This window comes from Oryzias latipes, chromosome 16 (genome assembly GCF_053564925.1).
Source record: "Oryzias latipes strain Hd-rR chromosome 16, Olatipes_Hd-rR_3.1".
Lineage (NCBI taxonomy): Eukaryota > Metazoa > Chordata > Actinopteri > Beloniformes > Adrianichthyidae > Oryzias > Oryzias latipes.
Window position 1 is genome coordinate 33,016,209 of NC_136252.1, and position 12,313 is coordinate 33,028,521.

The window sequence follows — 12,313 nt, forward strand, 5'->3', positions numbered from 1 at the left end:
TCACACAAAAGTCCGTCCATCCTTCCTTCAGTTGATTCACAGAGACTGCGCCTTTGTCAGTTTCTTGGAATACATTTACAATATTTTTGGGGGAAACAAGTGAATGCAATTAAATAATATATTAACTATTCATTATAAAAAACAGAATTGTGCTGAAAACTTAGATTTGTTTAAATCCAGTTTTTATCTCTGATGGATTTAGATCCTAAAGCAAAATCAATCAATTTTTTGTTTGTTTGAACCTTATTTTTTGCATTTCATCAGTTTATCTCCATCCTTTCCTGCACTTAAGGCGCTGGATTCATTAGTGGTTGTGTGGGCTTCAGCGAGGTAACAGCTATTGATCCAAGAAGGTCTTCTCCTGCATGAAAGGCTCTGGCTGCGGTAACCCATCAATCCTGGCTGGTTTGAGGTCTAAAGTGTGGTTTTTTGTAACACAGAGATGATGAGGAGAAAGCAGCACTGAATTTGCTCTGCCAGCAGAGGGCACTATCACCATGTGGAACAAAACACACAGGTAGGCCAGCTTTCAGCTTTTAGACTAGATCGAGCTCTGGAGCTTTAGCTGGGGGGTATTAGCTCTTCTTTCTTCTATTTTTTGAGTTGGGGGGGGGGGGTGTTATCACATCTTCTCTTTTGTTTTCACTACAGAAACTCAAACCTTAAATGTAAATAACACATTACTGACTTTAAGTCTAGAGAAACTGTGGTTCACCTCAGAGAATGATTACGCATGATAATTTTTGTAGCACATCTGATGGAGTTTATCAACTCCAAGGTTACCTGGACCTGACGAGTGAATCTGAGTGCTCCATAATGTTACGGCGGGGGATGAGGAAGTTTCCAAGTGCAGAGAGGAGGAGGCATGAGGATCCAGGCAAAATGTCTTTAACACCAAAAGTCCAAAAACTAAACAAAACACCACTGCAGCAGGCAGGAAAACTCAAAACTACAAGGCACAGGAACTGGGGAAACATCAAACTATACTGGAACAGGGGAACAGAATGATATCGACCAGTACAGCAGTACAGGAGGAAGGTAAAGACAGGACTTAAACAGGCCCCTAAGAGACGACACACGGGTGACAACAATGAGGGCAACACTACAAAATAAAACAGGAAACTGTACTCAAAACATGATAGAAGAAAAAGAGAACCAAAACACAAAAGCAAAGAAACTAAAACCGTAACAGCTGCTGCTGCTGCTGCTGCTCAGTGGCAGACTTAGCCTGTCGGGGGCCCCAGACGAGCAGTAACATGGCAGACTCTGCAGCGGTTGTATTCTTCATTTCGTGAGTGCAGGACTGGCACATGGGAAATCAGGGTTGGATTCCCAGCTTCACCCAATCTGGGTCCTTGGGCAAGACCCTTTGTGCCGCTGCCTAGCAATGTAACCACAAAGGGGCCCACGTCTGGGTTAGGATGGCCATTTGGTGGAAAGAATCACCAACTGTAGCGACGCCTGAAGGGATATGCTAAAAGGAGAACAACAACTTTTTATATGAGTTAAAACTTTAGAGGTTTTTATCATTTTTCTGGTATGCTCTCTGTTTTAGGATCTTAAGTATCCTTGCATTTGTTTTATAGATATACATTTTTAAAAATGACAAGTAAAATGTTTTTAAACAACCGTATTCAGTCTTTCATGTAAAGTTTCTGTTGACTGACACTGTTAGATGTTTACAGATTGTTATTTACACACATGACTGCAAGAACGCCAAACTATGATGCAGTGAGAACGACTATAAAGTGGACTCTTACCCATATTTCTTTAAAAAAAAGAAAAAAAACGTTGCATCAAATTATAATTTCTGTTGGAATTTCTCGTTTTACACTGAAGGAAAAGTGCAAAGCTTCTGAAACCCAGGACAACTTTAAAAATAAAAGAACAGAACCATTTTAACCCAGAACATTTTCATTTTGATTCATTTTCATTAACAATCAAAGACATTTGTTGCAAACAGGAGGTTTGTTCTTAAAAACAGACAAACTATTACATTCAAACAAGTTTTGTTTATTGTTTATTTCAGTTCCTGCATTAAAAACAGAATCTGGACAAAACGACCCAAACCCACAAACAAATGTTCTTCTGATTTATATTTTTTGTTTTTCCAATTAAATTAACAAAACTGATGAATGACAAATAATTTGATCAAAACATCTTAAAGCAAACAGACCAAATAACCAGTAAAAAATATATTGACAGTTTAGTGAAAAACAATTTTGACACTTTAGAGCAGAATAGAGAAACTTAAATATTTGTCAAGCTCAGAGTCAAAATACACTTTCATGTTTGGCAGAACTCCAAGAGTCTTCGTCCCAGAACCCGTTCCCTTCCCGACATATTACACTATAACAAAACAGTTCCAACCGTCACGGAAAATATGGCCTTTCATGCCAGCGTTTGTCCTGACATGTCTAAGTAATGAAGCTGTTTTTTATCTCAAATTTGAAGAATTCTTTGTGAAGATCAAACAATAGAGAGTGTGTCTCTAAGCTTTAGGCAGAGTGAACACAGACGTGGAGATTTTTATGCTTCTCCCAGTAGTGTTGTTCGTCTGAGAAGCTCGTGGAACAGGCCACATCTTTACCATTTTTGACTGTATGAACCATGCAGCCTCCTGGTAGTTTCTCAAAGAGATTTTCAGCTACTTTCTTCTGACTCTGGATAAGCTGCTGGATGAGGTTCTTGTCCAAGGGCTCAGGAGAATCGCTGTAGGACACCCAGATTTTGGTATTTTCCTTTGTCCCCGTCACCTGGAAGGAATGCTGCCCTTTGATTTCTTCAGATGTTGTCTTCTCGAAGAATCCCTCATTGAGGATGTAAACACGAACAGACCAGCTCACCCAGTCGTACTTTTTCTTTAGCATCTCTATGAGGGTATCAGCCAGCTGCTGTGGGCTGCTGTCCCCGTTCTGCATCACCAGTCGCTCACAATCACTCTTGGCTTGACTTGGAAAGCTAGCAATGCATTCTTCAACGGCAGCACTCATCCTCTTCTGGACAGTTGTCGTCTTCTCGCCCCACTCTTTCAGAAGTTTTTCCTCCTCGCCGTTGCCACTCACAGCAGCGTGACCCACCAGTGCAATGATCCCGATGCAGAGCAGATTTATCAACCGGGCGCAGTACTCCTCAACTGAACGCCTGCTGTTCTCCTCGTAGGTCAGGATGGTCTCTAGCAAAGGTTTCCCATTGTAATCTCCAACCAAAAGGCTGTAAAGGAGGTTTAGGTTTTTCTCCCCTTCGCTGCTGGAAAACTGAATGAGGAACTGCTCTTTCTTGACTTCTCTGAACTCAGGTTTGGCAATGACGAATTCCATGTACATTCTGAACTGATGTCTGATGTTTTCTTCCTTTGAGGTAAAACCCAGATCTAGCATGCTCTTTTTGATCTCCTCGTTGATGCGTTTCACATCATCTGAGATCACATCCAGATGCTTGGAGAACCTGTCAAACTGCCCCTTTACCTCATCAGCCACTGTGCTCTCCACCCCATTCAGCAAATCTTTCACCATCTGAACAGCGCCAGAGAAAATAGGCAATAACTCCCCATTGAAGAGTTTTACAATGTCAGATCCTTTCTCAAAAATGTCCATCACAGTCTCCACCGCGTTCTTAGCGTCTGACAAAATCTTGTTCAGCTCAGCCATCTTTTATGCTAAAAAAGAGGAAAACAACATTTTAAGGAAAACCTCCTATTTAATATGTGAAGAAAATTAAACACAATGACTTTCTCTGTGGGCAGATATGAGGTCAGAGGTGAAGGACCAGGCTGTTTTTTTTTTTACCAGGACCTGACAGGTTTGTACTTTTTTAATTTAATCATGAAAATAATCATTTAAAACAGTACTTTTCCTTTTCTCTGATAATCCTCATGTCACACAATAATGCATTTATGAGTAAAATTAATTGTTAATGTATCATAAATAAAAGTGAAGAATTTTATAAATAAAATTTTTAGAAAATTATAAATATGTATATTGTTTGTCTTTTAGCAAATGCTTCATGTCAGTGTTAACATTGTTTTCCCAAATTAGGCAAATTTGGAACAAATTTCCATCATCTGCTGAATAACAGTCTTCAATTAGTAATATATAAACATAATATAACTATGTAAATATAAATATAATTTAATCTAGCCACAGGGGTTGCAAGCCAGTTGCCTCTGTGCCGGTCCCAAGCCCGGATAAATAGAGAGGGTTGCGTCAGGAAGGGCATCCGGCGTAAAAATTGCCAAAATAACCATGCGAATCATCCACAACACTTTTGACATACCGGATCGGTCGAGGCCCGGGTTAACAACGACCGCCACCGATGCTGTTAACCTACAGGGTGTCGGTGGAAATTTGACTACTGTTGGTCGAAGAAAGAGGGGAGGCAGAAGGGTCCGTGGCCAGAGAGAGAAGGGAAAAGGCAGGAACATAGGTTTGAGAATAGGGACTCTTAACGTTGGCACAATGACAGGGAAAGGCAGAGAGCTGGCAGACATGATGGAGAGAAGGAAGGTAGATGTACTGTGTGTGCAGGAGACAAGGTGGAAGGGCAGCAAGGCACGTAGTATTGGAGGAGGATACAAACTGTTCTATCATGGTGTTGATAGGAAGAGAAACGGGGTAGGTGTGATTCTGAAGGGGGAGTTTGTAAACAGTGTTCTAGAGGTGAAAAGAGTCTCAGACAGGATGATGAGCCTAAAGTTAGAAATTGAAGGGGTGATGGTGAATGTAGTCAGTGGGTATGCGCCACAGGTTGGCTGTGAGTTAGAAGTGAAGGAGAGATTCTGGAGTGAGTTGGATGAGGTCATAGAGGGTATCCCCAGAGGAGAGAGAGTTGTTATTGGAGCAGACTTTAATGGGCATGTTGGTGAGGGCAACAGAGGTGATGAGGAGGTGATGGGCAGGTTTGGTGTGAAGGAAAGGAATCTGGAGGGACAGATGGTGGTGGACTTTGCGAAGAGGATGGAAATGGCTGTAGTCAACACTTACTTCCAGAAGAGAGAGGAACATAGAGTGACATACAGAAGTGGAGGTAGGAGTACTCAGGTGGACTACATCCTATGTAGACGAGGTCATTTGAGAGAGGTTAATGACTGCAAGGTGGTGGTAGGAGAGAGTGTAGCCAGACAGCACCGCATGGTGGTGTGTAAGATGACTCTGGAGGTCAGGAAGAAGAAGAGAGGGAAAACAGAAAAGAAGACCAAGTGGTGGAAGCTACAGAATGAAGAAACTTGTGAGGAATTTAGGCAGAAGTTGAGACAGGTCCTGGGTGGTCAGGATGAGCTTCCAGATGACTGGGAAACTACAGCAGAGATTATCAGGGAAACAGGTAGGAAGGTGCTAGGTGTGTCATCTGGAAAGAGGAAAGACGGTAAAGAGACTTGGTGGTGGAATGAGGAAGTACAGGAATGCGTCCAGAGGAAGAGGTTGGCTAAAAGGAAGTGGGATGTAGAAAGGACTGAGGAAGGTAGACAGGAGTACAAGGAAGCGCAGCGTAGAGTGAAGAGAGAGGTGGCAAAGGCCAAACAGAAAGCTTACGATGAGCTATATGACAGGTTAGACACAAAGGAAGGAGAGAAGGACTTGTACAGGCTAGCCAGACAGAGAGACAGAGATGGGAAGGACGTGCAACAGATAAGGGTGATTAAGGACAGAGATGGAAAGGTGCTAACAACCCAGGAGAGTGTACAGAAAAGATGGAAGGAGTATTTTGAGGAGCTGATGAACGTGGAAAATGACAGGGAAAGAAGGGAGGAAGATGTGGTTGTTGTGGAGCAGGAAGTAGCAGAGATTGGAAAGGATGAGGTTAGGAAGGCTCTGAAAAGGATGAAGAGCGGAAAGGCCGTTGGTCCTGATGACGTACCTGTGGAGGTATGGAAGTGCTTAGGAGAGACAGCAGTGGAATTTCTAACGAGTTTTTTCAATAGGATTCTAGAGAGTGAGAAGATGCCTGAGGAATGGAGGAGAAGCGTTCTGGTTCCGATCTTTAAGAACAAGGGTGACACGCAGAACTGCAGCAACTATAGAGGAATAAAGTTGATGAGCCACACAATGAAGCTGTGGGAAAGAGTAGTGGAAGCCAGGCTTAGGAAAGAGGTGGAGATTTGTGAGCAGCAGTATGGTTTCATGCCCCGTAAGAGCACCACTGATGCCATTTTTGCTTTGAGAATGTTGATGGAAAAGTACAGAGAAGGTCAGAAGGAGCTGCATTGTGTGTTCGTAGATTTAGAGAAGGCGTATGACAGGGTGCCGAGGGAGGAGCTGTGGTACTGTATGAGGTCGTCTGGAGTGGCAGAGAAGTATGTCAGAGTAGTTCAGGACATGTATGAGAAAAGTATGACGGTGGTGAGATGTGCTGTAGGTCAGACAGAGGAGTTCAAGGTGGAGGTGGGACTACACCAAGGATCAGCTTTGAGTCCTTTTTTGTTTGCTATGCTGATGGACAGGCTGACAGACGAGGTAAGACAGGAATCTCCCTGGACAATGATGTTTGCGGATGACATCGTAATTTGCAGTGAGAGTAGAGAGCAGGTGGAGGAACAGCTAGAGAGGTGGATGTTTGCTCTGGAAAGAAGAGGCATGAAGGTCAGTCGTAGTAAGACAGAATACATGTGTCTGAACGAGAGGGATCAAGGTAGAAGCGTTAGGTTACAGGGGACTGAGGTGAAGAAGGTGCAGGAGTTTAAGTACTTGGGGTCAACAGTTCAGTGTGATGGGGAGTGTGGAAAAGAGGTGAAGAGGCGAGTGCAGGCAGGTTGGAGCGGGTGGAGGAAAGTGTCAGGAGTGTTGTGTGACAGAAGAGTGTCAGCAAGACTCAAAGGAAAGGTGTACAAGACAGTGGTGAGACCAGCTCTGCTCTATGGGTTAGAGACGGTAGCAGTGAGACAGAGACAAGAGGCTGGGATGGAGGTAGGGAGATGAAGATGTTGAGGTTCTCCTTAGGAGTGACCAGGTTAGACAGGATAAGGAACGAGTACATCAGAGGGACGGCTCATGTTGCCTGTGTCAGCGACAAAGTCAGAGAAGCCAGACTGAGATGGTTTGGACATGTTCAGAGGAGGGATAGTGGATATATTGGTAGAAGGATGTTGGAGATGGAGCTGCCTGGCAGGAGGGCAAGAGGACGGCCAAAGAGGAGATACATGGATGTCTTGACAGAGGACATGAAGTTGGCTAATGTTAGGGTAGAAGATGTTCATGATAGAGTGAGGTGGAAAAGGATGATTCGCTGTGGCGACCCCTGATGGGAAAAGCCGAAAGAGAAAGAAGAAGAAATATAAATATAATTTAAAAAAGGTTTATCCTCAGATACAAGGGTTTTTTAAATACTGCTCTTATCCATTTGTTCAGCTTTTTTCAGCCTTACTTCATTAGAGACCATATCCAGTTGTTCTTAATAAAGTCTGAGGAAAGAAAAGCTCAACCACTGCCCTGTTCATCACTCACACCTCTCACTCAAACCCCCATATAAATCATGTCAAACTCCTGTTAATGTCTTTGCAGATGTTCTAACTGAAAAAGATTTTAAAAAGCACAACGACCTTTTTGACAGACGCCCCAATTGCTGCTGCACTGGTATCATTGTACAGCCAGTCACAGTCTGGCTGATTCCATTTGCTTTCTTAGTTTAAATACATGAACCAACGGATGAGAGTAACAACAGCAAAGGTCCAGCATTGAAATTTGAACCTGAAGCTGTTTAAATTCTGATCCAGAAGCAAACTAAAAACAATGAATGAACACTCACCGTATGTGTTGATGTTAATTTCTACGCACAAGTATATATTTGTATAGCAAAGAGAGGTCTCAGGAAACACTCAGCTCAGAATGATCAGCTTTGCTGTTCTGCTTGTATTTAAGCTTTTCACAAAACCACATCCCCCTCAAGATCAATTTCCACCCACAGTGGGACTTCTGTCATTTATGTGAAGCTTTGCATCCTCTGAAACCAAACCCTTTTTTTCTGATTGGAGCTTCCAGTCTGATACTCTTTCTTAAATGCTGACCTGCTTCACTGTGATTCACACTTTGTGACAAAGTTGACAGAAATCCTCTTTCCCACAGCGCTCAATAATAACTAACTGGATTAGGGGTACACAGTGTGTTAAAGAAGGGGATCAGAAAGTTATTAAATGTCTGTAAATGTATAGTACTTGATTAAAAAAATAATTCTATGATTTTAGCATTTCTCTGAAGAAAAACATGAAGAAAAGTAAAAAAATCCAAAACCTACAGCTTGTCATTTTTACTTAAAACTGTCAGTTTATCTGACATGGCTTATGTCTTATCTGGCATGTTTTAACAGGTGGTTTCAACATGATAAACTGTCATTAGGAAATTCAGGAGAAGGGAAACTGTCGCAATAACCGGATTTGGCAGATTTTTGTGCGCAACAGAAAGACCTCTCAAAAGGTTCAGGTGTAAAAATAAAAGCACAACTTGAGTGTGAAGGAGACTTACTCATGCAACATTCAAACCAATATGATTTGCTTTTTTAAATTTAAAAATAAAAGTCAGGTATGTATTCTTTAACTACTTTTTTCTGTTTGGGTTTTCAACATTTCTTCAGTAAAAAAAAAGGGGAAAAAGAAACAAAAGCAAATGTATGAATTTCCTGTTGAAATACACGAGAAAGTGGCAGGTGAGGCACCAGAAGTCCGTGCCTCACCTGCACTCAACCTGCTGCGCACACACTGACTGGAACTGCCCCTTCACTGTTTCAGACTTTCTATCATAAAAGACGCTTCATTTTTAATGACTTCATTTTTTTTTATTTCTTGCCAACTGTCTGGCTATTTTGTTCCAGTCTGTGACCCATTTAGTATTTTTAATCCAAAAAATATGCACGAATTACACTAGGTGAGGCCTGCTGTACGCCTGCCTCAAGGCAGAGGGGGCTGGTGATCCCAGAGATTGTGACAATGCAGCTAAAGAATAATAGAATTAATGCTAGCAAGTCAAGTGCAGTCATCCAGTTCTTTTGTAACCCTTGTTCTATCCTAGGCACTTTACCATTGAAGGCAGGGCACACCCCGGTCAGGTCACACACCTAAAGGAAAATTTAGAGTAATCAAGTAATCTACCAAGCACATTTTTGGCCTGTGGAAGGAGGACAGGTGCCAGGAGAAAACCTACGCAAAAATGCAAACTCCACACAGAAAGAAAGCAGCCAGGATTCAGAACCACGGTCGTCTTGCACAGCAAGGAGGTTCGTTAAAATGGTTAAATATTGTCCACCCAGCGGCTGGCTAATGTAGTGAGCCTTTCCACTTAGGCCATTGTGGGCAAACACGGATGGGGCCACCACTTTCCGTCTCTTTTGCATTTATTGTAATTTATGCAACAGGAGCATAACAGAAAACTGGAAAAGCTCCAAAGTCAAAATGAAAAAGAAAGAAATAATTATTCCTCATAAAAACAAAACTTTAGGTCAAGTTAAAAATGATAATATGAAGCAAGTGTGACGTGAATGATGTGTGAGGGCCAACGTTCTGCCAGTTTATGTAGAAACACACTTACTGTACCTATCTACTGCTGATTACCTTGATAAGGTGCATTTTTCAACTGTGCTTTAGGGCAGTGGGCCCCAACCTTTCATGCGCCATGGACTGGTTCCATGTCAGACAATATTTTTACAAACTAGTCTTTAAAATGAGGCGGATTCATACTATTGCAATGCTACGATGAAGGAAGCAGAGTGCTTTTATTTTGACACGCACAACAACATACATCACACGGGTCTCATCATCCTCTCCCCTTCCCACACTCATGGTGCAAAAAAGAAGTAAACACAACAGAAAGAAATAACTAAGGGTGGTACAACAAAACTGTCCGATGAAAGGACAGTTTTGCTCAACCATTGCTCAACCCTATTTTGACCAAAGCAAGCAAAGGGGATTGTATGCCACAATTCCCTGTGCTGCCTCCCGGAGCAAACGTGCACATGACCACCACTGCAATACAATAAAATAATATGATATGACCTGCATGAAAACTGTGGTATTTTCTAAACATAATAATAAACACGAATTATGATATGAACAACGTCCTCTCTGCCCGCAACACTCTCTGGTCGCTATGATAACGTTTAAACATGCCTTCAAAATAAGATACACCGCTAATAAAAAGTGCATAAAAAATCCGATTCACTTGGTCTCCAAGTGGTGAAGCAGTTTTGAGGGCTTCATTGCCTCATAGGACAGCCGGTTGCCGTATATTATGCAGAGTGGGCTTGGTGCGTGGGAATCTCCCATTGGGATAAATCTGTATTATATTTAAGCAGGACTCCTGATACTGATAGCTTTCTTTTTTCCAGAAGTCAAAGGCTCCTCTTCTGACTCCTGGCTGCGCTTTTTCCCCTTGGCAAAGAATCTTTCCAAAGATGTTTTTTTTTCACGGTAACCTATCACGTGACCGAGAAGAGCGCCTTGGCCTGCGTCAAGAGTGACATAGACGGATGTAACAGAGAATCAGGCAATTTTTTCAAAATAAAACATCTTTCAGATTCTGAAAAATGTAAAAGGGAAGTCATGTAAGTTGTTTTTCTTTCTGTGCAACCCGGGCCCCCGGGGGTTGGGGACCGCTGCTGTAGGGTATTGTCAAAGAGCAAAGTGTTGACACAACATAGCTAGAATATCGAAACCATTGACAGTTTGGTTTAATATTTCATATTACCAGCTTTGCAGCAATCTCAGCACTCCCATTACAGCCAGAGATCTGTCATGAACTCTTTGTTTTCCAACAGGAACCTTCCAAATCCAAAGTGACGATTATTGTGACAATGACAAAAAACAGAATTTTCCACCAACAGTTTCTCAAAATAAGCAATCTGTTAAACACTACTAATAAACTTATAGTACAGTAGACAAAAAAAGAAATTTGTCTACTTAATGGTAGGACAGTTCGGCCAATAGTTGAACCACAGATTCAGAAAGTACTGTCATAGTTACATCATGACACTGTATTGCGGTTTTCCATTCTAGTCATGAAAAAGTGGACAAGTACTGGACTCTGTTGTGTAGCCGGCGGCAGAAATCATCCACAAAACGGATCTTGTTTCTGGACTTTATTTTCAGCTTCAACTCACTACAACATGCAGCAGCTCAACTCCACACTCCCTTCTTCTTCTCCTTCCTCAGTCGTAACTCCTGCTCACTGCTCCGCCTAGTGGCGTCACGTGCTATAACAATAGCTGAACACAACATCCCCCCCTTACTTAAGGATAACCTGTGCTGTCACAAAAATCCCTGAATTTAATTCTTAATGCAATTTCCTTTGTGCATCAACAGCATATTTCAAGTAATGTCATTACTCACAGAATAAAGAGCAAGTAAGAATCAATTCACAACAATTGAACATATGTAGATTTTTTTTTTTTTTTTTTTTTTTTTTTTTTTTTACATTACAAAGTCCTTAAGCCAACCTGGTGGCTTATGTGATCTGACAGGGCGATTTAGGGCTTGATGATCTTGATTAGGCTCCATTTCAACCCTTTCAGTACCGGCCTCTGGTGGTGAAGGGCATACAGGAAGCCTGTTTGGTACTGAAGCCAAGTGGGAAGCATGCCAGGCCCTTCCATCATCTAAGATGTAAGTGCTTGGGCCCACCTGCTGTTTGATCCTGATGGGAGCAGAGAATTGACGCTGACCTTTCTGCACGTGAACAGGTTTCCGTACACGCACTTTGTCACCTGCTCTGAAGAGAGGAGTGCGAGCACCTCTTTTAGCATCACAATACTGCCTCACGTGACTTTGGCGGAGTGACACTCTGTGACGTAGGTCGACAGCAGGCTGTTCCAGTGGTGGAGGAGGAAGAATGTTTAGTGTTGTCCTCATTTTGCGTCCGTGCATTAGCTCAAATGGTGACACACCAGTCATGGCATGTGGCGTAGCACGGTAAGCTTGAAGAGAAGAGGATGTTGCACTTTTCCAAGGTTTGTTTTGGATGATCGCAGCTTGAATCCAACCTTTAAACACTCTGTTAAATCGTTCTACTGCACCATTAGAAGAAGGGTGGTACACAGATGATCTTGTGTGCTTAATTCCTTTGTCGCGCAGAAAAGAGGAGAATGAAGCAGATGTGAACTGCGGTCCGTTATCTGTGACCAAACACTCTGGGTTGCCATAGCGACTGAAAAGTCCACTAAGAATTTGGATCACAGTTTCAGAGTTCACGGAAGGAGCAAAGGCAACTTCAGGCCATTTTGAATAATAGTCAGTAAGAGTGATTGCAAACTTACAGTCCCATGTAGCAGATTCAAAGGGTCCGACAATATCCAGGCCTAGCTTTTCCCAGGGACCCTCTGGCAGGGGCACCGGTTG

At 42.4% G+C, this 12,313-nt stretch overlaps 1 protein-coding gene across 1 annotated transcript; it reads right to left on the bottom strand.

The window, feature by feature from the left end:
• Positions 1–1,995: 1,995 nt before the first annotated feature.
• Positions 1,996–7,900, bottom strand: LOC101165669 (uncharacterized). Its single transcript, XM_004078515.5, has 2 exons — positions 7,741–7,900; positions 1,996–3,658 (listed from the first exon to the last, which is right to left on the bottom strand). The coding sequence occupies exon 2, from the start codon at positions 3,648–3,650 to the stop codon at positions 2,499–2,501; it is 1,152 nt and encodes a 383-aa protein (XP_004078563.1). The 5' UTR covers positions 3,651–3,658; positions 7,741–7,900; the 3' UTR covers positions 1,996–2,498.
• Positions 7,901–12,313: the final 4,413 nt, after the last annotated feature.

What these genes read in the sequence shown, in the direction of transcription:
- LOC101165669 (XM_004078515.5), bottom strand. Translation starts at nt 3,650, where the DNA reads ATGGCTGAGCTGAACAAGATTTTGTCAGACGCTAAGAACGCGGTGGAG.